This window comes from Apodemus sylvaticus, chromosome 18 (genome assembly GCF_947179515.1).
Source record: "Apodemus sylvaticus chromosome 18, mApoSyl1.1, whole genome shotgun sequence".
Taxonomy (NCBI): domain Eukaryota; kingdom Metazoa; phylum Chordata; class Mammalia; order Rodentia; family Muridae; genus Apodemus; species Apodemus sylvaticus.
The window spans coordinates 71,090,555-71,118,484 of NC_067489.1; the positions used below are offsets into that span (position 1 = coordinate 71,090,555).

Here is a 27,930-nt window from a genome sequence, read left to right on the forward strand (position 1 = left end):
ACTTATTTTCTCTTCTTCAGTACAGACTATGATATGAGCCAGGCTGGCCTCAAAGTCCTCATGCCTCCGCCCCCACGGAGGCCTCAGTGACTGCAGGACGGGAGCCGGGCAGTGGGTCTGCTCTTCATTTATTCCAAGCACTCAACACCAACAACACCATGACTTCTTAGATCCTTACAAACACAACTACGTCCAAGAGGTGACATCACAAGTGTGTTCTAGGTTTTACCAGGTACAGAGTCAACTTGCACAACGCACATCCAGGGACAGGAACACACTGCAGCCAGGGAAGGCCAGGCCAGCACAACTTTTGGAATCCATGGTCCTTGTAGATGTGACCCTGGAACTAGAATGACAGGACAAACACTGTGACAGGGACAAGGTCACATGAGTATGCATCAGGTGTCCTCCACAGCCCTACCCTACCCCCCCCCCCACACTAAACCTCCCCCCAGCAACTTGGCTGGAGAGCAACGTGCCCCAGAAGGGCAAGGACGGCAGGGTGTGTGTGAGGAGGGTCACGGCAGCTCACGTTAGAGGTATGAGGTATGTGCTCTCTCCCCCCACCATCCATCCTGCCTCCCAAAGAGCGCCCAAGAATTTCATTCTCAACTTGGGAGGCAGCCCGATAGTCTCGGCTTCCAGAGTGACAGAGACTTGGCACCAGGGCCATCTACCCACAATTCCTTAATCATCTTGAAGACCCAATGGAGCAGCGCAAATGCAGATGTCTGGAGAGAAGCTAGAGATATGGAGTGAGAAGCACGCCGGTGTGTGCCCCACTTATGGGTGGGAGCTCCTCTTAAAAGCCCACCATGGACAAGAGTCCCACTCCAACCCACAGCCAACAATGGAAGCTGCTATAAGGTGAAAGAAAAGACCTGAAGATGAAGCTGCAGCCTGGGTCCCTGACCTACCATCTCCCACCCTGCAGATTACAGTGTTCAAGGGTCAGACTGTGACCCACTGGCAGTGCAGCATCTCCATAGCTACAAAGACCTGTTAGTTGCCAAGACAACAGAAGAGAGTGAGGTAGGTGTGAGCTGCAGCAGCTGTGAAGAAGGGCACACTGGGAAACAGAAGGGAGAGCTAAGCACAGCGCCTGGAAGAGTTGAGGATCACTACAGCAAGATGCTCCAGCTCTGTTCATGGCTGATGCCTGATCACCATGTCCCTAGCCCCAACCTCAGGCTTTCCAGACTTCCACAGACTGATTTCAAATGCCTAGCACTGTGCCGGGGAGGCTGGGATGCAGCAAGAATATCTGTACCAAATAGGGGCGGCAGGCATAGGTGAACTGGGCTCCAAAGCAGACGTCCATTGCAGCTGAGCTGCACTGTCCTTCCAGAGGCTTCAGAAAGATACTGTACATGGAAACTGCGCTGCAGCACTATGGTACTGGCCTGCAAGAGCCACACTGTGGAGGCTGGAGGTGCAAGGCCTGGGGTTTTCCTCAGAACACACTTCCCAGAGACAGAAACAGGCATATCATAAGCCTCAACCATATTAAATTGGGGCTAAGATTCTGAAGTCTCTCAAGACCTCATAGCAGGCAGGACTTTAACTTGCCCTAGATCCCCGCCTCAGCCTGCAAAGCTCTCAGTCTTCTGTAGGAGCTGAGACCTCACTGCTCAAAAGCAAGAACCCAGTGCTCCCTCTCCACTGCAGCCTGTCTGTTTCCACAGAAGCTCTGAAGACACAGCAGCACAGGGCTCTGGAAGGCAGGGCCGTGTGGAGAACTTACAGAGGAGCCAGGCCCTGAGCACCCTACAGAGAGGAATAAAATGGAGGACAGAGTCAGAAGCAGGGCAGACAAGGTGTCTGAGTGGCCGCTGCACTGTGCAGAGGGACCTAGTGATGTGGAGCTGGCCGAGTACACACCGAGGCTCAGGCTGCAGGCGTCCAGGGCAGGGTGACGGGAAGGGCAAGGCTGCTTCGAGGCTTATCTCAGTCGCCAGTGGCTCTGATCTAGTTGAGAAGAGAACGGCTGTTCAGAGCTGTGTGTGGAGCATGATGGGAGAGAAGGTCAAGAACCAAGAACGAAGGCCGGCCACAGGGCTCAATAGGGCAGGTGCTGCTCCCAAGCCTGAGGACTTGGTTTCAATCCCAGAGTCCCACATGGTGGAAGGAGAACTGACTCACAAGTTGTCCTTTGCCCTTCTTACGAGCACCTCGACACACCTGCTTACACACACACACAATACAAGTAAAAACAAAGAGAACCAAGAGCGGGAAGGGCGAGGCCTGTAGACCCTTCACAGAATAGCACCTGAGACCCTCAGGAAGGAGTGTGGTGGCTGAGCGAGGCCACTAACCAGGTCTGTCCTAGCTGTTTGGCCCCAGCAAGGGACTGTCATCTTCAAGAGAAACCTGGAGTCGGAACAGGCAAGGCCAAGGGCAGTCGGCTCCCATGACAGCATGCTCAAAGCCAGGCAGAGGCTCTGGAGGGATGATGGGAAGGCTGGGACCAGTAAGCTGCCATTTTGTTGGGGAGCTTCCTCCTCCGCATGCCTGGACGGGAAGTGGGCACATGGCAGCAATGGCCCTTCTGCCTCACTCAGATTTTCTCTCTGGGAGCCTCAGCTGCTGCTCTGGGTCCGGGCACACACCTATTTGCTGGCCCTCTTGTGTCTGTACATTTGCATCATGCGCTGGCGGAAGACGTCAAAGGTGTCTTCTTTCTGCTCAGGCCCTTCAGCTCCCAGGCCCTCTCCTTCTGACAGAGTCCCCCTGCAGAGCAGAGGTGACAGTCAGAGCTAGGATCAGGAGTCAACTAGGCTGCACAGGGACATGGGACAGACAGATATCCAGAGAGGAAATACAGTCACAGGGCTGGGGCCTGGTTCAACGAGTGCTTGCTATGCTGTGAGGCCCAGAGTTCTCTCCCTAGCACAGCAAAAAATTAAACAAGACAAAGAAGCCACTAGCTCATGGGAGCATGGCCTTTTGTGCTTGAGACAGTCTCTTTGGCCTGGAACTCACAATTCCCCAGCCTCAGTCTTCCAGGACCGCAGACAAGCTAGCTCCAGCCAGGCCTGACTGGAGCTCTCTGTGGGTCTGCAGCCTGATCCCAACAGGCCACCTCACCTAGGGGTGTGCTGGTGCCCAGGGACATACCCTCTGGACATATGAGCAGGGACTGAGGAGTTGTGCTTCCATCCTTGCAGCCTGTAATGGCTTCCAGAAACACCTGTGCCATTACTAAATGTTGCTTAGATTTAAGGGTCAGGAAGCTGTTCAGAGGTCTGCACAGGAAGGAGCTGCTTACCCCTGTGCACCTGAGTGAACAGCTAATAAAAAATGACCTGGCTGTAGCCTCTGGTATAGCCTCAACCCAAGGCACCCAAGGGTTCCCCTATCCATGCCATACACGCTGACGGGCTCTCGGATGCCCTTCCCGAGGGAGCCCAGGCCGTGGCCTTCCTTCCAGCCCATCTTCTGCAGCATCTGGAAGCCCACGTTTTTGTCTGTCAGTTTCTGCTGGGAAAACTCCAGGTCCTTGGGTTTCTGAGGAGAGAGAGGTGGGTGGGTAGACCAGTCTGTTCCAGTGTATACTGGATCTCCAAGTGGTCTTCTAACCCCAGACGCCTGGAATGGTGAGCTCCACTCACCTCCAGCTTCCCGGTAACATCCCTGTGGGTGGGACTTCTTGAGGCCAGGTCCCTTACCCCAGGATTAGAACAGGCAACTGGCTGTGGGGTGGCATGCTGCTGCCCTGTACTGAGACTATGTACTGGCTAGTTTTGTGTGTCAACTTGACACAGGCTGGAGTTATCACAGAGAAAGGAGCCTCACTTGAAGAAGTGCCTCCCTGAGATCCAGCTGTGGGGCATTTTCTCAATTAGTGATCAAGGTGGGAGGGCCCCTTGTGGGTGGTGCCATCCCTGGGCTGGTGTTCTTGGGTTCTATAAGAGAGCAGGCTGAACAAGTCAGGGGAAGCAAGCCAGTAAGTAACATCCCTCCAAGGCCTCTGCATCAACTCCTGCTTCCTGACCTGCTTGAGTTCCAGTCCTGACTTCATTTGGTGATTAACAGCAATGTGGAAGTGTAAGCTCAATAAACCCTTTCCTCCCCAACCTGCTTCTTGGTATGTTTGTGCAGGAATAGAAACCCTAAGACAGACTATGAGGGAAACTCTGTGAGGAGGGTGGGGCCCAGGCCAAAGCAAAAGTGACTGAACAAGAGACCTCTAGGGACAAATGACCCTCTGGCAGTCAGCCTCTTCTGAGTGGACTGCTCTCCTGTGCACTGCACAGTTTATATTGTAGGCCTGAATGCAATCTCAATTTGCAGCCCAGCCTCCTGAAGGCAGCAAAGCGCTAACAGGCGTGCCTGTGCCTAGCTGGTCTGGAGGATGGAGCTTGCTGTGATGTCTGGGCCAGCCTGGAACCTCTGTGTATAAGTAATCATCCTGCCCCAGCCTTCTCAACACCTGGACACAGGCGCATGCTCCACACCCAGCTCTGCAAAGTGCCTGAAGCCTCATCACAAGCAGCAAGTCAACCATTCTGATCCTGAACCTGCAGGGGGGTAGGGAGGTGTCACAATGTAGTCACCACACACCTACCTTCTTTTTGGCTATGGGACGACCCCGAGGTCTGTCGTAGGCAATTCGAACTGGTTCGTGGACTGGAAGACAAAGGGAGAGATCTGTTCAGCTGAACATCTGCCCCATGCCCTTAGAGACAAACAGAAATGCTGCCTGGTAAACACAGCCTACACCTGTGACTGCACTACATGTTGATGCTGGCTCCCATCCCATCTCCAGCTCTCAAATATTCTATGTCTGCTGACCTGTGAATGGCTGTGATGAAGCCAGCAGCATTGTCAGTGTCAAGGGCACCACTCAACCCTAGAGTGCTGGCCCTCACAGGGACCTGTTGCTTGGGTTGCTTTCCATGGCTACAGAAACACTCTCCTGCTACAGGCAGGCCACGGCAGCACTGGGCCCCCCCTAGTCAAGCCCCCAGCTGTCCAATTTGGGAACACAGAGCTCAGGAGAGCACCAAACTCTCATCATGGAAGCCAGGGAAGATAGTGGCAGGCCTATCTCACGGATGTGCAAAGCACCAAGGTATCTGGGGTATGGCTCAGCTCCCAAGACACAGGACACACGGGTTACAGTGGGCCACTGGCCATCCACTACAGTGCTAAGGACACATCTTTAAGGACTGTGCCAAGTGGATGTCACTGACTATAAAGTGTCAGTTTCACAGAGCCAGCAAGGCCCAACAGTTACCCTCTTCCCAGCTTCACTACAGGTATGGGGAGAAACTGGGTGTGCCTCAAAGTCAAGTGCGGGAAATGGCAGGCTGAGCCCCTACTACAGTCTAGTGGTGACAGAGCTCCTTGTAAGGAAAGAAGCCCGCTTACTAGACATGCAGGTCTCAGGCTAACACCTTAGAGTGCAGTGCACAATGGCTAAGAATACTTTCAAGCCAAAGCACAGGCGGGGGGGGGGGGGGGGGGGGGGAGGAGCACACACCATTGGCCTGGCTGGGTTCCCCCTGCCAGCACTGTGAACTAAGTTGTGGTTGTGGCGGCACACCTACAGTTTCACCCTGTGGGAGCTGGCCAGGAAGATTATTGCATGAGACCAGTACTGTATATTCTGTCTCAAAGAAAACCACCACAAACCCCCAAAATCCACTTAAATCCTAAGTCTTGAGAGCAGAGAACCTTGTGCACTGTGCCAGGTACTGGGTCCATCTGCACACACACAAGGCCAGCCGGTGCTAGCAGGAGGCAGGATGACTGACTGCGGCTGGCACAGCCAGAATGGCTACTGAGTGTGTCCCTCACAGGAATATGGGATACTCACCCTTTGACTCCTGGATGAGACACACCCTCTTTGGGGCAGGGATCATGCCAACTTTCAGCGACTTGCTGCTGATTCTCTTCCTGGGGAAGCAACTGCCAGAGGAGGCCTGTGCCAGGCCAGGGGTGCCGGCCTGGTCCTCCCTGGACCCCTCTCCTGGGATGCTGTCTGTGGGGGAACTGCCCTCAGAGCCTGGGCACTTGGCAGGTCCTGCCTGTGGCCTGAGAGTGCAGGTCTCCTCTCCGCCCTCATCCTCGCTCTCCTCATCTTCCTCGTCCTCCTCAGGCAGCACCTCGGGGTCCTCCAGTGCAGCCTCCTGCTCAGGGTGCCCCTCACGTGGCTCACCCTTACCCTCCTTGCCGGAGGTGGGGCTCTGTACTGAGTCCCCTCCCTCAGCAGTGGACTGGAAGGAGATGGATGGGCACAGTTCCAGCACCTTCTCCCGGTAGAACTTGAAAGCTGAGCTGCTCTGGTCGTGCAGGAACCTAAGGGGAAAGCATGGCTGAGCTGCTGAGCATGAAGCTACTTCCTGGCCCGGGACAGAGGCCAGGCCTCCCCCCATGAACCTGCTATGGTTTCCCAGAGCAGCTAATGGGAGACAGAGTGTTCAGACTCCTGCAGGACTAGGATGCTGAATCTAATAATCTCTGGATGGGACAAGATGATCCTGAAGTTGTCAAGACAGGATGCTTCTGCAACTTTTAAGAGGCACCCCCATTCCATCCCTACCAGACGCAAAAAAGAAAAAAGAAGTAAAAGAAAGGAAAAGAAAGAAGTCTGTGAGGCAGTTCAGCCAATAAGAACACTTACCACATAGAACTAAGAGCTGATCAGACCCAGAGCTGTCTCCTCTGACCTCCACAAACGCCCACAGCAAACACACAGTAAATAAAGTAAATGGGAGAAGGACCTGAAATGGCCACACATTTACACACACAGACCCAACGGCTCAGAAGCACAGAAGCTGCGGCCAAGGGAGCTGCTGCTCTCCCAGCTGCAGCCACTGCAGCCATTGCTTTTTCTTTACAATTTTTTTGATGATACTTTTTATTTTTTATATGTATGCCATTGCATGTATGTGTGAAGGTGTCAGATCCCCTGGAACCAGGAGTTACAGACACTTGTGAGCTGCCATTTGGGGTCCTAGGAATTGAATCAGGGTCCTTTGGAAAATCAGCCAGTGCTCTTAACCTCTGAGTTATCTCTCCAGTGTCAAGAACCAGCCTTTCTTGACCTCAGGATTTGTCCCCCAAGATACCAACAAGTTACCTCAAAAAGCCTCCCCTTCTTCAATGATGGTGGAGCACAGGACCTAGTACCTTACTGAGCAACCCCCCTCACAGCAGCCACTTTGTAAATGTCCCAACATTAATATTTTGGTGTATTGCTCTTACAGGGGACTGGAGTCCAGGTACAGCACCTACACCAGGCAGCTCACAAGACCCTGTAACTCCAATTTCAGCAGATCCAGTACTTTCTTTTGACCTCCATGGGCACTTGCACACATGTGGTTGACAAACACACACACACATATACATATTACTTTTAAAAAGGTAAATTTTCACACATCAAATAAAACAAAAACTAAGGAGAAAAGGCAACTGGGGAAGACATTCAGTGTCTGGCTTCCTTGTATGTCCATAGAAGCAAGTGCACCAACACTCATGGACAGACACATGGTAGCACACACAGGCACACATGTACACAGTAGTTCTAGCAAGGACAGACTGAGTGTGACAGTGATGGGCAGCGGCCAGGGGAGGGAAGAGGTGACAGAAGGGTGGGAAAGCACACAGGGTCATGGTCAGCTGGTGGTACAAAGGGTTTGGGGGGGCAGAGCTGAGTGGCTGTGGGGTCAGCAGGTGTGGAGAAGCCTACTGCAAGAGCATGCAGGACCACCCAGTGGAGGTCAGACGGAGCAGACGGGAGGAGAGGGCAGCCCACTAGTAAACACACATGTGCCAGGTGGTGGTGGCGCACGCCTGTAATCCCAGTACTTGGGAGGCAGAGGCAGGCAGATTTGTAAGTTCGAGGCCAGCCTGGTCTACAGAGTGAGTTCCAGGTCAGCCAGGGCTACACAGAGAAACCCTGTCTCAAAAAAACAAACAAACAAAAAAAACAAAACAAAACAAAAAAAAGAGAACACACATGCTCTGTCCTATTCCTGGCCTCTAGAGGCCAGCTGTGCGTGCCTGCCTGTCTCTCTCTCTCTCTCTCTCTCTCTCTCTCTCTCTCTCTCTCTCTCAATATTTATTTATATGAGTACACTGTAGCTGTATATATACATGGTTGTGAGCCTTCATGTGGTTGCTGGGAATTGAATTTAGGACCTCTGCTCGCTCCAGTCAACCCCACTCGTTCTGGTTAACCCTGCTTGCTCAGTCCCTGCTTGCTTGGGCCCAAGGACTTATTTATTATTATAAATAAGTACACTGTAGCTGTCTTCAGACACACCAGAAGAGGGCGTCTGATCTCATTATGAGATGGTTGTGAGCCACAATGTGGTTGCCGGGATTTGAACTCAGGACCTTCGGAAGAGCAGTCAGTGCTCTTAACCACTGAGCCATCTCACAGCCCCAGCTGTACCTCTCTTGTGTCTACTTGGGAGAAATGAAGCCAGACTGTAGTGGCTGTTCCTGGTTGTCAACTTGACTATATCTGGAATGAACTACAATCCAGAATTGGAAGGCTCACCTATGATCCTCCTAATCTGGAGGCTCAGAGATATAAGTTTCTGACCTGGATCTTGGCATGGAGATCTTGAAGTATAGTGGCTATGAATTCCAGAAGATTAAGACAAGGAGATCTTCGAGTTCAAGATCATCTGAGACTAAAGGCATGGAGGCACATGCTGCTGGAGACCTACAGCCTTTAATCTGGGCCACACCCTCTGCTGGAGATCTATATAAGGACATTGGAAGAAGGAAGACTCACTCTTCCTTGCCTGCTTGCCTCATGGGACTGAGCAACTGCTAGATCCTTGGACTTCCATCCACAGCCACTGCTGACCATTGCTGGGGAGTTGGACTACAGACTGTAAGTCATCGACAAATTCCCTAACTATATAGAGACTGCCCATACGTTCCGTGACTCTAGAGAACCCTGACTAATACACACACCAACCACAAACTAAGACCTCAGAAGCCATGAGCCCAAATCAACTATTTCCCCTTTATGTTGTTTGTGCAGTTGTTCTGACACGGGGGAGGTCCTGGGTTCCTACCCAAGGTCCTGGGGTTCCCTTCATGAACACACTGGACAGCACTGTTACAGGAGTATTATGAATGACACACTGTAGGCTGGTAGGGATCCAAAGCCAGTCAGGAGGGCAGATGCGCGGGTGGAAAGGACAGAGGCCCGGGAACGCTTTTGCAGTGCTAGCCTACCTGGGCACATGCAAAGGGAAATGGAACATGCACACACAAGACAGCTCCCTGTTACTGAGTAGGGTGAGTGGGACTTCTATAGGTGATTTTTACATTAGAACAACATAGAACAATTAAAAATTCCAGCTGGATGTAGTGGTACATGCCTTTAATCCCAACACTCTGGAGGGCCAACAACTGGCTCAGTGGATAAAGGCATTGCCTGTTTCCAAGCTTGACAACCCTGGGCTTCTGCAGTGAAAGGAGACAGTAACTACTGCAAGTTGTCCTCTGACCTTTACATTTGCACATGTCCTCCACAAAGTAAATAGACCATGTAAACATACACAGATTCAAGTGGGGTCTTGAGTGTTTGCTGCTGGGCTGGAGAGATGGCTCAGCGGTTAAGAGCACTGGCTGCTCTTCCAGAGGTCCTGAGTTCAAATCCCAGCAAACACATGGTGGCTCACAACCGTCTATGGTGAGATGTGGTGCTCTATTCTGGCCTGCAGGCATACAAGCAGGAGGAACACTATACATAATAAATAAATCTTTAAAAAAATTATTTAAAAAAAAAAAGAAATGTTTGCTGTGCAGGAGCCCAAGTAGAAGAGAAAGAACAGCAAGATTTCTTCCAAACTGTAATCTTTACTGAATTGGAACAAAAGCACAACTAAGAGCCGGAAATGAAGCATTTGTTAGCTCAGACCCAGGAGACAGCACAGCAGCCCTGACAGTACCTGTGCGCAGCAAGCAGGATGTGGCTCTCTGAGTGTGGTACAGTGGCTGGTCTCCTGGGCAGGAGGATCAAGGGCCAGGGCTGAGGAGTGCAGGACACAGCGTGCACACACCAGGCCCAGGCAGCCAGAGCAGCAGGCTCTGTTTGCATTGGAAAAGATGGCACTGATTTTCCTGCCTCTACTTTCTAAGTGCCAACAAGACAGGTATGGAACATTATGTGGCTTATGCAGTGCTCAGGAGACACGGGGCTCAGTACATGCCAGGCAAGAAGTACAACAACTTAATTCCAGCCCTGGCTCAAACCTGTAAGTTTTCAACTGTATTCTGTGGCAGCACCAGGCCTCTTGCACCCAGCAAAACATTCAACTACATTTTTAGTCAGACCATGACTCCAGCAAGTAGGAGGAATCCCAATAGTGCCAAGCTTAGTCTAGGGAATGCACAGGCACAGTGAAGGTGGGAGGTCTCATATGGCCTCTAAGGAGCCTAGGAGCATCTTCATCAGAGAGGCCTTCCACCACAGGCTAGGGTTCTAGCATCTGTGGTTGTTCGGGGTGGTTCCTGGATTTTTCTTAGACAAGTGTGAGGCACATGCACAGACAATGCTGGAGTCCCCAGCCCCTGTCTTTGTGTGAGGGCAGGCATTCCCTGATGAGCTGGTAAAGGTTGACCTAACAGATGCCCGCTCTGGGCCAGGCTCAGCTGCAGGTGGAGCCCATCCTGCCTGCTACAGCACGTGGCTATGGGGTGTGGTGGGTCCAGGGCACGTACCACAGGTCAGGGTTGTCAGTGCTGTTCTCTATGCTGAACTGCTCGATCTCAGGGCCGACCTGAGCCACAAATCTGGCCAGCTTCTCAGCAGTCTCCATGGTCTTTGCATCCACTGCAAAACAGAAAGCAGTGGTTGTGGCTCTTTAGCCTGACTCAAACTGCCTACCCCTGGTCCTTCCCTGTGCCATGTGACTCTGGAGCCTCTTTGTCACGATTAGCCGATAGGCACATTGTGGCAGAAGCATCAGCAGCCCCATGGGCATCTGGCTGGCTGTGTAGGAACAGGCCATCACCCTCATCACCTTAGCCATCAGGCTGCCAACCTATGGCCCAACTCCCGAAGCTTAGGTCAGCAGACACTCAGCCAACAGCTCGGGACACTGGTGAGGCCAGGAGCAGGGAAGCGTGGGTGGTCTGTGGTGAGGCTTGGGCACTGCAGTCAGCGCATGTCCCCCCTAAAGCTGGACGGGATTGCTGGGCAGAGGAAAGGCAAGCTGGTGGTAACCAAAGGGGTGCATCAGCAGCAGAGCGGCTCTGCAGAGGCAGAGTGGCAGGAGGCATCTAAGGAAATGCCACGGGGGTATGAGGTCCATGGACCGCAGGCCAGGCTGGAAATACCTGCAATGGTCTTGGTGTCTGCCCAGCAGGCCTGTGGCCTTGCACTCAGTGGCTAGCACTGCCAAACCCAGACTAATGAAGACACTGAGAAAGCAACTGCCTCTGTTCATACTTCACATTCTCACCCACCCCACATAATTCAGGAACAATTATTTCTATTATGTGAGACAAAGTCTCACATAGGTGAGGCTAACCACGCAAGTCTGGGTCCTCCTGGGTCCCACCTTCCAAGTGCTGGGATGACAGGTGTGCCCACAACAGCCGGCTTCATGGAGTGTAGGTGCTGACAGATGCTGTGAGCAACCCAGGCAGGATGAAAATGTAGTAGAGGCAGCCACGGAGACAAGGCTGTAGCAGGTTAGTGGCTGTAAGTTCCAGCCCAGTCCCAGCTACAGCACATGCCAGGCCAACCAGGGCTACGGAGACCCTGTCTCACACAAAACAAGCTCTTGCAGGCCGTGGTGGTGCATGCCTTTAATCTCAGCACTTGAAAGCAGAGACAGATAGATCTCTGTGAATTCGAGCCCAGTCTGGTCTACAAAGTGAGCTCCAGAATTACATGGAGAGATCCTGTCTCAAAACTTACATAAATACAGCCAAAACCAAGCAAAGCAATAAGGGTGTGTGCAGGTTCTCTGAAAACTGTGTTCTTTTCCATACGACTTTCACCTCAGTGGACTCTGGCATATTTGAGGGTAATGGTGGTGTGATGGAGACTCAGGCCTGGCCTGGCTACCCCAATATCAGCACCTATGGGGCGTGCCCAGGGCTCAGGAGGAATAGGAAGGATAGGGTGGCCATGTACCTATCCGGCCCAGGTTCTTCTGACCAGTCTAGCTTGCCATCTGCCCAGATGAGCGTGGGCCAGGATGGGGTGGGGTGAACACCTACTGTTAGTAGAGGGGCATCGAGAAGAGGCTGGCAGGGCTTCCGAGTCATCCCCTGTTGTTGGCCGAGGAGATGGGCCCAAGGCTCCAGGGCTGGAGGGCTGAGGACAGGGTTTGGCAGGCTCTGGTAGGCAGTCCTGGGCAGCATCACTGGAATCCCGTGGTGGTGGCTTCACCCTCAAGGAGCCAGAAGCCAGGCGGCCATGGTGTTTCTGCCGAGTACCTGAGGACAGGGATGTCTGCTGGGCAGTGGTGGCTTTCTTGGCCTTTAGGCCTCGAGGACCCTGGGAACGAAGCAGCCGCCTGCGCTGCCATGGGAGGAGTCTGCGCTTGAGGCTTCGCACAGCTTGTGCATAGAGCATGGCACGCACTGCACACTGTGCTGGCGTTGGCCTCCGCTCCACGATGGGCCAGCTGTGGTTCAGTCGCTGTGACTCTGCCAACTTCAGCTTGTAGTACTTATACTCCAGGCTGCTCTCATCAGACAGAAACCTGCCAAGCAGACACAGGGCAGAGCACTATGAAAGCAGTACTGTGCTCAGCAAGGCACGGCTGCCCTCTGCCGCCCAGGTAACCTAAGAACGTGAGGCGCTCTGATCTAGCTGGGTGCAGAGAGGCCTATTCTTAGTCCTAACATTGAGGAGGCTGAAGCAGGAGAACTGCAGAGAATTCAAGGCTGGCCTGGACTACAAAATGAGCCATTCTCTCTCTGTTTCTCTGTGTAGTCTTGGCTGTCCTGGAATTTGTTCTGTGCACCAGAGATTTCCGCACCTCTGCCTCTGTCCTGAGTGCTAGGATTAAAAGTATGCACCACCACTGCCTGGTGAGACATTATCCTTTTATTTGTTTTGTTTTGTTTTTAAGATAGCTTTACTATGTAGTCCTGGCCAGCCTGGAACTCACAATGTAGACCAAGCTGTCCTCAAACTCATCAAGATCTATCTATCTGTCTCCAGAGTGCTGGGATTAAAGGTGCACAATCCAACATTTGTTGGATTCCTTTCATGGTGAGCAGCCAGGTAGGAGCTCAGAGCCTCGGAAGCCGCAGGCTCATACTGTCCTGAAGTGCCACATCAGACACAGAGGGTGCCTCTCACATGGCCACATGGGCAGGTGCTTCGTGAGCTTTCCCTATGCCACTGAGGGAGTGTGGTGAGACTGAAGGTCTCCGAGACACCGGCAAATGTACTAGGGACAGCTGAATAAACTAGGCTGAGGTGGCCAACCTACCGCCTCCCTCAGGTACAAGGGTGTCAAATCTGTGCTGGATGTGAAAGAACAGAAACACTGGGAGCCCGTGTCCTCTATTTGGACCCTGGCATTCATCAGCTCATAAAACAAAAACAAAACAAAATGGCAATAATGAAAACCCAAATGACTGTCACCGTTGGCTCTCTACACCCAGGTTGTTGCTTGGGAGTCAACTGAGCTTGCCCTTAGCAATGATGCTATGGACAAGTCACATTGCTGCCAGTGTTTCCAGTCAGCTAGAGATTAGGGAAAGCATACAAGACAGTGTATGAAGTGGCAGACACAAGCCCAGCCCTGGGAAGGCTGAGGTAGGAGGATGTCAAGTTGCAGATCAGCCCAGAGACTCTCAGAATTCAAAGCAAACCATGTGCTGGAGGTGATGTGCCTCATGCAGCCATGACACTGTTCTGCATGGGACACTGGGCGCCCAGACTTTAGGACCCGATAGTCTTGAGCCCAGCCCTTTGCTCATACTGGAGGTGATAATTGAAAAGTCCCTGGGACAGTGATTGAGAGTTCCCTAAAGGCCAAGGGAACAACTGGCAGAGTCACAGCCCTACCTCCCGTACAAATTACAAGAGTCAGCAAAAAGAGAAGCACTTGTGTTCACTTGTTTCACCTACCACCCCAGCACTAGAGGAATGCCAGAGTTCTAAGCCAGCTCCTCCACCACACACTACCAAGTATGGCTTCTATCTGCCACCTTTAGTGGTGCCCATCAGCTGCTAGGCTATGCCCAGCGTCTTTGTAGCAGAGGCAGTCCTCTCTAGATCAGGTCTCTCTGATGACATCACCCCTAGGCCTCTATACCAGGATGCCTTCTTATCAAGTGGTATCAGCTTCCCTCACCAATCTAAGGCCACCAGCTCCCTCCCCTGCTTTTGATCTCTGCTCCAGCTCATCTTAGCTATGCATTCGGCAAGCACAGTGACTCAATCTGTAAAGCAAGGATAGCTACAGACCAATTCACAGGTAGCCAGTGTAGAGTCAACAGCAACCAGGGCTGGGCCAGGAGGAGCCCTTCAGCCCAGAGAGTCTGGGCATAGCTTGAGCCACAACTTAATATCCTACCTCTTATAATTAAAAAAAAGGGGGGGGGGGCTGGCGAGATGGCTCAGTGGTTAAGAGCACTGACTGCTCTTCCGACGGTCCTAAGTTCAAATCCCAGCAACCACATGGTGGCTCACAACCATCTGAAACAAGATCTGGTGCCCTCTTCTTGGGTGTCTGAAGACAACAGCTACAGTGAGGGGGGCTGGAGCGAGTGAGTTCAAATCCCAGTCACCACATTGTGGTTCACAATCATCTGTAATGAGATCAGATGCTCTCTACAGGTGTGTCTGAAAAACAGCTACAGCATAACTACATATAATAAATACATCTTAAAAAAAAGTTTAAAAAAAAAACAAAAACAACAAAATCAGAGAGTCTGGAGGGTTAGCTCAGTGACTAAGAACACTTCCTATTCTTGCGTAGATCTAGGTTGGATTCCTAGCAATCACATGGTGGCCCACAACCATCCATGACTCCAATCCCAGAAGATCCAATGCCACCTCTGACCTCGCCAGCCATGAGGTATAAGGTACACATGCAGACAAAGCACTCTTTAGCCTTAAGTTTTCTACAGAGAGTCTATCCTGTAGTCTGGGCTGGCTGCCAGTTCTCATCTTCTTGCCTCCCAGGGTTGTACAACTCCCTTCATTACTATATGCTTCTGGGGTACCTATCTCTTTGCACCCCAGAACAATCTAGCAGAGAAGGTAAGTGGTGATCTTGTAAAAATTAAAATAGGGCTGGAGAGATGGCTCAGCTGTTTAAGAGTACTTGCTGCTCTTCCAGGGGCCCTCAATTCAATTTCCAGCACCTAAATGTCAGCTGAAAACTGTCTCTATGTGATGTGACACACATTTCTGGTCTCTTCAGACACTGCATCAATGTGGTGCGTAGACAAACATGCAGGTAAAGCACTCATACACATAATATAATTATTTCTTAATTAAGAACATGTCATAAAAAAAAAAGAAAGACAAAATAACCATGCCTACCAGTAAGCAGGGTCCTGCAGGAGAAGTGTCCTCTCTCTGGGAGACAGCCTTCCTTGGATGACACGCATGACAAGCTGGTCAATGGTGTCCACCACCCTGTGGTCCGCCCGCTGGGGAACTGCTGCAATACACAGAATGGAGGTTGTAAAGAACGGGGATCACAGCAGAAATCCACAGGGCCATCAGCAGCTGGAGCCTTCAATCATAGAACACTGGTGTTGAAAAGAGGAAGCCTGGTTGAGGAAGAAAATGTCCTGCTGAAAGATGTCCCACCTAAGCTGTAAATACTAAGAGTCACTGGGCTGCAGAGAGGCAGGTGGAGACTCCATAAAGGAGTGGCTAAGCATGGACCCACTACCACTGTACAGAGGCTGCTCAAAGCCCAACTGCTTCAGTATTAACCTAGAAAACAGGTGTTGGTGAGATGCAGCAAGAGATAGATGTGGTGTCGTGTGCCTGTGGCACAGCTCAGGAGGTCAAACAGGAGGACTGTCTGACCTCAAGAATTTCCAAACAGCCTTAAATCCTTAAGACATCATTGATGGGGCAACGATACCCCATACACCAAGAGCACTTGCTGCACAACTCAGAGGACCCCTCATGCATGCCTGTTACCTAGTACCATCTATGCACAGGTAAATGTATGCGGTGCATATGTACAGGTGTCCAGATGTAGGAGTCAGAGGATGTGGGTGTCCTGTCACACTATACCTTACTCCTTGAAATGGGGACTCTTACTGCACATGGCGCTAGGCTGGCAGCTGGCAAGCTCCAGAGGACAACAAACCACAGCCAAACTCCTGTCTCTGCTCCTACAGAATTGGAATTGTGGGTATGGCTACAGTTTTGGTTTTTTAAAATTTTTTCCTTTTTTTTTTTTTCCGAGACAGGGTCTCTCTGTGTAGCCCTGGCTGTCCTGGAACTCACTCTGTAGACCAGGTTGGCCTCAAACTCAGAAATCCACCTGCCTCTGCCTCCCAAGTGCTGGGATTACAGGCGTGCGCCACCACCACCCGGCTATGGCTACAGTTTTACATGGTAGCTGGGGTCTAGACTTGGGTCCTCATGCTCTTACCTGCTGAGTCATTTCTCTACCTCTGTCTTTATATATATGTGTATATATATATATATATACACATATATATACATAACTAATTAATGTGTGAAAGGACATGTGCAAATATATATATATATATATATCCTACAGGTATGATATATATACCTGTGACAATGTGAGTCAGTTATCTCCCTCTATAACACGGGTCACAGGGATTGAATTTAGGTTGTCATAATAGGTAGCAAGTGTCTTTAATTGAAGACCCATCTTACCAGGTCCTCTTTTAGTTTTTTCAATTTTTTTAAAAAAAAGATTTATTTATTGTTATATCTAAGTACACTGTAGCTGTCTTCAGACACTCCAGAAGAGGGCATCAGATCTCTTTACCGATGGTTGTGAGCCACCATGTGGTTGCTGGGATTTGAACTCAGGACCTTCAAAAGAACAGTCAGTGCTCTTAACTGCTGAGTCATCTCTCCAGCCCCCAGTTTTTTATTTTATGTTATGTGTATGGGTCTTTGTTTACATGTCTGTGTACTACTTATGTGCCTGATGACAGTGGCGGTCAGGACACTGGACACCCTGAACTGGAACTACAGAGAGCTGTGAGCTAACATTTGAGTCCTCTGGAAAAGCAGCTAGTGTTCTTAACTGTTGAATCATTTCTTCAGCATCCCTTTTGCTTGCTTTTCTTTTTCTTTCTTTCTTTCTTTCTTTCTTTCTTTCTTTCTTTCTTTCTTTCTTTCTTTTTTTCTTTCTTTCTTTCTTTCTTTCTTTCTTTTCTTTCCTCTCTCTCTCTCTCTCTCTCTCTCTCTCTCTCTCTCTCTCTTTCTTTCTTTTTTTTTCCCCCAAGATAGGGTTTCTCTGTGTAGCCCTGGCTGCCCTGGAACTCACTCTGTAGACCAGGCTGGCCTTGAACTCAGAAATCCGCCTGCCTCTGCCTCCCAAGTGCTGGGATTAAAGGCGTGCGCCACCACCACCCAGCTCCCTTTTTCTTTCTAAGTCAGGGTCTTTCAGCAATCTGTCTCTCTTGGCCAAACTAGGTGACAGGCCTGTGCCAGCATGCCAAACTCAACGAGCACTGAGTATTTCTAGAGGAACAGATGATACTAGCTGAAGCAGCTGGGTGACCCAGCAATGCCCAATCCTCTAGTACTACCAGGCAGGGGAAGCCCCTGAGGGAAAGTTGGGGTCACTTACACGTGCGTGCTCAGTGTCATAACGTAGCAAGTGCTGCAGAAACTCAGATAAGTTTATAAAAATAAACTTAATAAAAATAAAAGATAAGTTAAGAAACTCAGATTAAGATATCAGTCCTCCCAGCATACGGGGAAGCTGAGGCGGGGATTTAAAGCTTGAGGCTAACTAGCCTAGGCTACATACTGAGAAAGATAAAGGAGGGAAGGAGGACTCCCGTGGTTAGCAGTGCTTGTGGGAGCTCACTAGGAGTGGAGTACAGAGCCCAGCACCCAAGCAACAAGCCCATCTCTTCACCACTTCAAGGGACCTGATACCCATCTCAGGCTTCTGTTCTCATACACTCAGGGATAAATGGACACACACATACACACAAATAAAAAATTAATCTTTCTGAGTGGGGCTGCACAGATCTTTAAACCTAACACAGAGACAGGCAGGTGGATCTCTCTGAATTTGAGACTCAGAGACACAGTGAACTCTAGGTCAGTTGGAGTTATTACACAGAAAGACTCTTTAAAACTAAAACAACATCAACAACATCAACAACAACAACATCATCATCATCATCATCATCATCATCATCATCATCATCATCCTAAAAAGAGAAGAGAGGCAGCTGTACCCTCAGGACAGTGTGTGCGTGGCTGCAGTGCTGGGCCCTGCCTGCAGAGCTGGCTAAGCCCAAGGCTCTCAAGCCCTGCCACCCACAGCACCTGGTGCTTGCTATCCTCATTCCTTCCTGCACTTGAGGATGGGAGAGGAAATGCATCCAAAGAGCCTTTCTTTACAAGTAGTGCGGTCACTTATCTGCTGCCTGGTGCAATGAGGGCTCCATAAAAGGAAGGGCAAGGGCAAAAGTGACACTTCTGGGCTAGAGGCAATGTCACAGGAGAGAAAAGATGGGTACCAACCATGCCCTCTGATGCCTGGGAAGGCTGAGTGTGACAGGATGCTGGGATCACAGGAGAGGAGAGGGAAACCAAGCAGCTTTTCTATCCTACTTTCTGGCCAGCACCAGAGCTGCCATTGATTGCTGTCTAGAAGGAATTGGGTGACAGGTACCAATACCACCCGGAATGACACCCCTCAGTACCCAATCACAGCCTCCCCAGTAACCACCCCTCCCACCACCCGAGCACAGGATCCACTAGGTTTTGGTGTCCTGCTTTCTCTGCCTTCGGTGACACCTAGGACACAGTACTTTGGAACATAGCATCTTAACCTCCATCCCATGTTGAAGGGGTCTGCATACATACATTGTTCATAATGAAGGCCAGCCAATTTGTACCTCTTTCCCACATGGGTCTCTTTCCAAAGGAATCTTGAAGCTGCAGAACTGGGCTTAGTGGGCACAACACTTGTGCAGAATGTACAAAGCCCTTGGCTCCATCCTTTGGGCCTCAGAAGGTAGGGGCCAGGGAAGTAGTACATGCTGTCATCTCAGAACTCAAAAGTAGAGGCAGAAAGATCAGAAGTTTGAGGCCAGCCTGGTCTACATAAGACTGCTTCAAGACAAAGGGAAAAAGAATTGGATCGTTGAGTTCTAGTCTCAACATTTTAAAAAGGTGTATAAAAATCTCGGGATGGCGGGTAATAGCACACACATGCTACTCTTGCAAAGGATCAAGTTCTATTCCCAATACCTATGTTATGCAGCACACAAACACTCTACAGAACCTGGAGCTGGAGGTTTTTCTGATCTTCATCAGTTCCTACATGCATGCAGTGTACAAACGCAGTCACGTATGTGTAAGTAAGCAAATGTTATATACATACGCGCATGCACGCGCGCACACACACACACACATATAATCTCAAAGAGAAGGTAGGGTCGGGTCTAGGGCAATGTCTGTTGCAAAGCACTTACCTTGCAACAGTGAGGACCTGTATTTGTTCTTAGGTCTGACATAAAAAATGCACGGTGGGGTGATGCATGCATATGGAAGAACCAGGGAGATGGAGAGAGGAGGCCTGCCCTGCTGTCTAGCCTGCTTAGTGAGCTTGAGCTTCAGGTTCAGTGAAAGACTGTGTCTTAAAGGTGGTGGACAGCCTTCCTGAAGAGCAACACTAGAGGCTCTCTTGTAGTCTTCAGACACATGCATTTGCCTGCACCCTGCACACTTATTTCAAAACCTCAGGACAGCAAGATGCCTCAGTGAGTCAAGTGCTTAAAGCTAAGCCTGTGACTGGAGTTCGATCCCTGGAACCCTCTGGCAGAAGGAAAGAACTGATTCCTTCAATTTGTCCTCTGATGACCTCTAAACATGTGCTTTGGCATTCACACTTACACACACAGTGAATAAAAATACTGTAGCACTGGTAGTAATGACATTGTTTAAAAAAATAAAACCCTTACCTTGGCTCAGAGTACTTGCAGTCCAGGTCTGAGCTGTGGTTTTCTGCTCTCGGGGCTCTGGGGGCACAGCCCTCTTGACATGGAGGGGATAGCCGCTGGCCATGAGCCAGGCCTTCAGATGGTCTATGTACTCCCTTCCGAACAAAGTGGAGTCCTCAAAATTTGGGAAGTAAGCCGGAGATGGGGCAATGTCTTGGAGGCCCACAGCCTCTAGGATCTTCTCCTGCCGGAAGGAAGAAGCCAAGGAGAAGGTCTGGCCTAAGAGTGCCAGGGACTTCCTGCAAAGAGAGTTGGTGGTCTCCAGGGCCACAGCCAGGTCCAGTGGGCTAGTGAGGGTCTTCATCTTGACACTGAGCTCGTAGGCATTACAGGCCATGAGTAAAGGCGTAACGCCCTTCAGCAGCCGGTCCTGGAGCCGCATGATGTACTTGTCGAAGGGCTTGATGATCTCAAAAAAGCAGTTTTTGGTCTTCACAGCACCTTTATCTAAAAGCATGTTTAAAAACTCATTATCAACTCGGGGCGTTTTCAGAGCAGAGTGCTTTAGAAACTTGATGGTAAAAAAGCAGAAATCTCTATGCTCCGGCTTCAAGGAGCATTTGAAGGAGGCCAGCATCTTGGCACAGGTCTCGGTTTCCAGTTCAAACAGAGTCTGGAAGAGCTGGGAGAACTTGAGGTCATCCTTGACAGTGTGGAACCCTGCCCACTTGATGATCTCTATGCCAAACCGTGAGAACACATCTGCCTTGTCTATGGCATCAAAACCTATCTTCCTTCTGGGGAAGCCGAGGGTTCTAAGGTCCAGCCCCAAGGGAATCTTCAGAGCAGCGAACTGGATTTCATCCAGCATTGGACTTGTCCCAACGGTCACATCAGGACTTGGGGTGGCTTTCTGGATTTGGTTAGTACCCTGAGGTTTAGAAGTAATACGACTGACAACAGGTATTTTCTTTGTGTTCATGCTTTTCAGTGTGATAAGCTTCCCAACACCCTTTGCTCCAAGCAGGCCCTGAGTGTCCCCCTTTCCTAGTAGAGTGCCTTCCTGGTCAGCCACGTTTAGAGACCGGCCTCTGGCCAGGACTTGCCCGCTGCTTCTAGACACAGAGTCCACCTCCCCAGGATGGTCCAGGTCATAATCCCGACTTTCCTTCTCCATCCGCCTGGAGGAGGCCAAGTCTCCTAACAATGAGGGACCAAAACCATATTCCTGTGACCAGGATGATTCTTGAGAAACTGAATGGCCCAAGTCGTGTTCCCAAGAACCACGGAGCGCAAGCTTCCAGTCCTGAGAAGGAAAATGTCCCAAATTCCGGTGGCCAAAACTCTGGTCCCGGGAGTCAGTATGGGCTGGTTCCAGATCCCGGCCACATTCTTTGCGAAGATAGCTGTCCTCGCCAACCGATTGGTTGCTAGATCTGAAGGAGGGTCCCACAAACATGTCACCTCTCAGACCCTCTCTTCCCAAGTCTAGTGAGTACACTCCAGATCCACTGGCTGAGTACCTGCTATCACCATGAATGTCCTCATAGACATCTGCTCTGGCTCTTGAGCCTGTCCTTAAGAGATCTGAAATAGATGGCCACAAATAAACAGAAGACACTTTAGAGCATAGACTGCAAGGGAATGGCCCACACTCTAGACAAGTGTGAGGTGCAGTTTGTGCTAACATTGTTTAAAAAGGGTAGAGAGGCATCAGGATGGCTTAGTGCTTGCCATGCAAGTGTGAGGACATGAGATCAGATCCCCAGAAGCCACAGTAAACCAAGCAGGCATGGCTGTCCGCAATCTCCCATTCTCAGGAAGTAGAGACAGGAATCCCAAGGCAAGCTGGGCAGCAACAGTGGCCAAAATTGTGACTCCAGGTTCAGGAAGAGCCACAGCTTCAATAAAAAAGTGGAAAATGACTGGGGAAGATACCAGCACACACTGAGCACACAGTTGTACAGACATATGGGCACGTAAGTGCGCACGTACACACGCATAAATGCACACACCCCAATAATAAAGTATCTATAGTGCCACCTCCAGCTCTCCAGTGGCTAATCTGCACTGACCCACTGAGAACTGCAGCCATGCATTCAACCAAGCCAGAGTAAAAATATATGGGAAACTTGTACCTGCGCTCAGTGTGGTCTTTCCCAGCATTCTCCCTATCCAACAGCAGGGAGCACTGCTGCTCACAGCTCCTGGCTGTATTTGGGAGGATTCAAAACACACGGAAGATGAGCACCTTGTGCTGATCTTCTTTTACTTTGTTAAAGATTTTGTTTTAGGTCATCCTTGACAGTGTGGAACCCTGCCCACTTGATCTCTATGCCGAACCATGAGAACACATCTGCCTTGTCTATGGCATCAAAACCCATGCCATGCTTACGAAGCCATGTATGTCTGTAAGCACCAGGCTTGTGCTTACCTGTTGCCTGCTGTGGCCATTAGCCAAGACAGGACAGGGAGTGATCCTTTAGGCAGACATTAGCATGAGACACAGGCTCCCAAGCTCACAACAGTCACCTACCCCACATCATCTACCCACCCTTTAGAGAAGGGACTTGGTCCATGAAGCCTGGATCTTTCACCATGCCTGGCCCACTTCAGAGTTTTCACTTATGTCTCAAAAGTTTTATAGAGGCTGCCAATCTCATTGCCTCCTGTGCCTCATTCCTGTCCCACACTGCTACTGGGAGGCAGCAGTAGCCTAACCCTAACCCACACCCAGGACAGCTGAGCAGGCAACAGCCTGACCCCTGACCCTGCCTGGCATTAACCCTCTTCTCTCTGGGGCTGAAATACGGACAGAGGCAGGAAGGAGTAGAAGTCACACTAAGTAAGGAGGGTGAAGTGTCATCCAGGGATGGGGTGTTGAGGTACACAGATATCATTGTAGTTCTTTCTGCACACAGAAAGAAATGCTGCAAGAAGCTGCCCCCAGGACCCAAGCCTCTTTCTTGCATTTGGATTTTAAAACAAAATCTATAACAAAGTAAAAACAGAAAAAAGTATCTGACAAAAAGATACTGGTAACAAACCCCTGGAAGGCCAACATTTAGGAGATGAGGGGAGACAGGACTGAGTTTCAAGGCTAGGCTGGACAAGCAAGAAGACCTGTGTGGTATCTTAGAACCTATATTAACATATCAGCACAAGTCTGTAACCCCAGTGATGGGAAGGTGGAGACAGGAGACCTCAGGACCCGCTGTCTAGCCAACCTAGCCACATCAGCAAGCTCCTAGTATCTCAGAAAATAAGGTGGTGCTGGAGAGATGCTTCAGTGGTAAGAGCACTTGCTGCTTTTCCAGAGGACCTGGTCAGGTTCCCAAATTACACAGCCTCACAACTGCCTATAACTTCAGCTCAAGAGAGCTGATGCTCTGTACTGGCACCTTCACTCAGGGGCATATACCCACACAACATGCAATTTAAAAATAAAATAGATCTTTAAAAAGCAAAATAAAGTGGGGAGCGATCAAGGAAATGTCAACCTGTGCATCACCACATGAATGTACAAAAACATGAGCATATGTAAACCCCCCAATGAAAAAGCAAGAAAAGGGACAGGTACCAGGTATTAAAGTAACTGAAGAAAACAAAAAACCCACACTCTTGGGCAAATACAAGCAAGCACTTACTAATGTGTACACAGCAGGCACTGCCAGTACCAAAGAGAAAGAGACAGCTCAGTGGCAGAGCCCGTGTCTAGTGCACCCTGAGCTCGGAAAAGAACCCCCTCCATCCCCACACATATGCACACACTGGTGAAAGGTGGGTGCCAAGCAGGGCAATCCACTGGGCAGGAATACAGTGGGAAACACATCCTAAGACACTCTCGTCACCTGTGAAGAGCAGGGCTGAGGGCAGACATAGAATTCCACCCGCAACAAACAAACTGAAATCACTCCTGGACCCTGACTATGGTCGTGGTGCAGTCAAGGTGGCAGAGTTAAGAGGTAAGAACAGAGCCAGGCAGTGAGGGTGCACACCTTTAATCCCAGCACTTGGAAAACAGAGGCAAAACAATCTCTGAGTTCGAGAACAGCCTGGTCTACAGAGTGAGTTCCAGGACAGCCAGGGCTACACAGAGAAACCCTATCTCGATCTCTGTGAATTTAAGGCCAGCCTGGTCTACAAAACAAGTCCAGTCCAGGACAGCCAGGTCTGGTTACACTGAGAAACCCTGTCTTGCAAAAAAAAAAAAAAAAAAAAAAAAAGGGGGTGGGGAGGCGGGGGGGGGGGGGGGGGGGGGGGGAAGAGGACAGATGCTGAGACGGCTCAGTGAGTAAAGGCACAAGCCCCAAGCCTGACTGGTCCAACCCTGGAACCCACATGGTGAAAGGAGAGAATCAACTCCTGCAGTTGTCCTCTGCCCTCTGCTTTCATGTACATGTACACACACACACACACACACAAAGGAACCTTCTGTACAGGCTGGGGTATAGTCAGTGGCAGAGTATATGCTTTAACACAAGTAAGGTCATGCTCAAATTCTTTAGTAAGGAGGAGTGTACTGGCTGGTTTTGTGTATCAACTTGACACAGGCTGGAGTTATCACAGAGAAAGGAGCTTCAGTTGGGGAAGTGCCTCCATGAGATCCAGCTGTGGGGCATTTTCTCAATTAGTGATCAAGTGGGGAGGGCCCCTTGTGGGTGGTACCACCTTTGGGCTGGTGCTCTTGGGTTCTATAAGAGAGCAGGCTGAGCAAGCCAGTGGAAGCAAGCCAGTAAGAAACATTCCTCCATGGCCTCTGCATCAGCTCCTGCTTCCTGACCTGCTTGAGGTCCAATCCTGACTTCCTTTAGTGATGAACTGCAATGTGGAAGTGTAAGCTCAATAAACCCTTTCCTCCCCAACTTGCTTCTTGGTCATGGTGTTTGTGCAGGAATAGAAACCCTGACTAAGACAAGGAGGTTTGGCTGACATACTCAATGACAACAGTACCTTCTGCGTGCTTAGCTGGCAAGTTGGCCACAAGAAAATATGATCTCCTCTTGACAAATCCAGCAAGGATCATAGCAGCTCAGCTTGTACCCAAAGCATGACAGTCCACAGAGCTCCTCCTGCACAGGCCAAGCAACTCAACTTACCTTGAGCTTTAAGATGAAGAGCTTCACCAACAGCCTCGGAATCCCCATACCGTTTAGATTTCTCCTGTAATACACTGTCCAAAGAGTCCTGCGCCATCCGCCTTGCTGCCATGTTTTTCTCTCCTACAGTGAGAGAAGTCACACTAATCAAGACAGCTTGCTTCTGGTCAAAAATCACCACCCAAAACAGGGTAACAGAACTAGAAGAATGACCCTAGAAAAAAAGTATTTGGGAAAGGTGTGACTGCTCTGACTCACAGTGTAGAGAAGGGCTTCCCAGAGCTCACTTCACCTCTGAGAATTCTCTGGAAGAGTGGCGTTCTTTTTGTTTTTGGGTTTTGTTTTTTTGTTTTGTTTTTTTTTAGTTTTTTGGATTTGGTTTTTTGGAGACAGGGTTTCTCTGTATAGCGCCCTGGCTGTCCTGGAACTCACTCTGTAAACCAGGCTGGCCTCTAACTCAGAAATCCACCTGCCTCTGCCTCCCAGAGTGCTGAGATTACAGGCCTGCACCACCACCGCCCGGCTGTGAGTGGCATTCTTACAAGAGGACAATAAACTAGCATCTGTATACTCTGGGCTAGTCTCAGTGCAAGATCTCTTTTGCTTCTTTCAACCCACCCAAGAGCTGAGTCCCTACAGCACAGAGGGAGCTGGGTGTGGTGCTACAGGCAGTAATGCCAGCTGAAGCAATGGGATTTTCTGTTCCAGGGCAGCCAAGAGAATATGGTGAGAACCTATAAAAAGGAATAAGAACTGGAGAAGTGACTCAGTGTTTAAGAGTGCTTGCTGCTATTGCAGAGAACCCCAGTTCAGTTCCCAGCATCTACACAGGGAAACCAACACAAATAAAATCTTAAAGGGGGGATGGGGGCTGAGCTGGTTCAGTAAGAGGCCAAACAAGATGGCCTGAGTTCAAACTGGCCAAGTTGTCTTCTGACTTCCACCCACATGCTATGGCATACATGTACCCAGAAATACACAAAATTAAGCAGGAAAAAGCTGGGTATGGCAATATATGTGCCTGTAATTTCCGATGAAGACAAGGAACAAGGAAGATCACTAGAGCTTGGTGGTCAGCGAGACTAGCCAATCAGTGACCAGACATCAATTTCTGTCCCCCCCCCCCTCTTTCCCCCCCCATACTCACTCCCTGTCTCCCCCCTTTCTCACAAACACACACACAATCACACACATATAGGATAGGACCCTGTGGTACAACTGTGTAATCCCAGCTATTTGAAAGGCTGGGCAACGGTCTGCACGTTTAAAGCCTTTGTGGGCTGCCCAGTTTATTTCAGGCCAGCCTAGGCTACATGGCAACACCCAGTTTTGTGTGTGCTTGACGGTTTTGGTTTGCTATTGTTGTTTGCATTTTTGCAACTACGTGAGAGTAGTCCACACTGGCACAGGCACTAAACCTCTGATCCTCCTGCTTCTGCCTTCCAAGAATTAGGACTGCCAGTGTGCACTGCCAGGTTCTGTAGACCTTTTTTTTTTTTTTTTTTTTTTTTTTAGTTTTATTTTTACTCTTTTTTTGGTACCACCGTAGTCGAGTAGGAGGGATTCCAAATGATATGCCTATACATCTCTGGTTGGCCTCAAACTTTGTGTGTGTGTGCACACACATGCATATATACATACATACACATTAAGGTTGGCATTGAAAGTGCAATCCACCCTTTCTCTGCCTCCTGGGAACTGGGATTACATGGGTGAGCATCATAATCAGTTTGAGACCCTGCCTTTAAAAAAAAAAAAAAGACGTTGACACATTCTAATCTTGGGCCTGATCAACAGGACATTCATTGTGTGGGCACTTTCTGTATGTACAAAAACAACAACAACAACAACAAAAACCTAGGCAGCATTTATATCAGCGACAGCCTGCCCTATGACACTTGCAGCTTCCAGAGGCAAACCTCCCTTCTGGTCATTTCTACAACCATCACCGCGGTTCCCCACGCCCTGGGAAAGCGATCGGACGCCCCTTGTTCTCCGTCATCAAGAGCAGCCACTCCTCCGGCTCGGCTGTCCTGAAATCTAACAACGGCACCGAATCCGTCTGCACCCCCGTGTCCCCGACTGCGGGGCTGGCGCGCACCGAGGCTGCAGCCGTTCGCAGCAGCTGGAGGCCCGAAGCCCTGTCGCCGTTACGCCCAGCCCGCCCGGCCGACTGCGGGCTCCAGCTTAATGAATGGACCCGCGAGACAGGCCGCAGGAGCGCGCTCGCCCTAGGGAGACCCAGCGTCCTTCCCACCTCGGGCCCGCCCTCCCAGGTCGCCAGGGCCCGGACCTCACCCCGAGCCTGCCTCACGCGGTGCCGCCCCCGCCGCCGCCGCCGCCTCAGGCTCCTTATCCACTAACTGGCGAGGCGGGGAGATGCAAATGAGCCAACGGTTTCCGCAGAGCCGCGTCGCGCAGGCGCAAGCCGCTGCCTTGCCTTGGTGCGCAGGCGCTGGCTGCCACCGCCTAGGCCTTCGTGCGCAAGCGTCGAAGGCAGCCATAGTAGCTCTTTCGCGCAGGCGCGCTGCTCACGTCTCAGGGCCTAGTCTACCTAGGTGAGAACTCTCTCTTTTGAAAGGAAGCGTCACCTAGAAGCAGCATTGAAAAGACGGCGAGGGTTTCAGGCCCACGCGTACTCTGTGACGCCCTTCGCTTTACCTGTGCTCGCGGTCGCCCTTGTTGCCCCGGGCGGGAGCCTCAGGGCTGAAGGAGGGACACCGAGGCGAGGCGGCGCCTCTGC

General features: G+C 50.5%; 1 protein-coding gene across 7 annotated transcripts; it reads right to left on the reverse strand.

Annotated features, from left to right (window-relative positions):
* Positions 1-111: 111 nt before the first annotated feature.
* Sugp2 (SURP and G-patch domain containing 2) lies at positions 112-27,916 on the reverse strand. 7 transcript variants are annotated; one of them, XM_052161871.1, is made up of 13 exons: positions 27,486-27,575; positions 25,188-25,310; positions 20,110-21,675; positions 15,497-15,617; positions 12,205-12,692; positions 10,696-10,807; positions 5,822-6,303; positions 4,568-4,629; positions 3,371-3,507; positions 2,610-2,730; positions 2,316-2,511; positions 1,882-1,968; positions 112-346 (listed from the first exon to the last, which is right to left on the reverse strand). In XM_052161871.1, the coding sequence occupies exons 2-10, from the start codon at positions 25,297-25,299 to the stop codon at positions 2,610-2,612; spliced, it is 3,201 nt and encodes a 1,066-aa protein (XP_052017831.1). In that variant the 5' UTR covers positions 25,300-25,310; positions 27,486-27,575; the 3' UTR covers positions 112-346; positions 1,882-1,968; positions 2,316-2,511. The 7 variants fall into 7 exon arrangements, with proteins under 7 accessions (XP_052017831.1, XP_052017829.1, XP_052017828.1 ...); XM_052161869.1 differs by lacking the exon at positions 2,316-2,511 and adding an exon at positions 26,833-26,929 and having other exon boundaries at positions 27,486-27,567; XM_052161868.1 differs by lacking the exons at positions 2,316-2,511; positions 27,486-27,575 and adding an exon at positions 27,849-27,916.
* Between the last annotated feature and the right edge of the window lie 14 nt (positions 27,917-27,930).

Bases quoted from the DNA above. Each gene is read 5' to 3' on its own strand.
- Sugp2 (XM_052161868.1), bottom strand. From the start codon at position 25,299: ATGGCAGCAAGGCGGATGGCGCAGGACTCTTTGGACAGTGTATTACAG. The intron at 4,630-5,821 runs GTGAGTATCCCA...TTTGTCTTCCAG, and splicing joins TCTCATCCAGGAGTCAAAGG to TCCACGAACCAGTTCGAATT. The intron at 3,508-4,567 runs GTAGGTGTGTGG...CTCTCTCCTCAG, and splicing joins GTCCCATAGCCAAAAAGAAG to AAACCCAAGGACCTGGAGTT.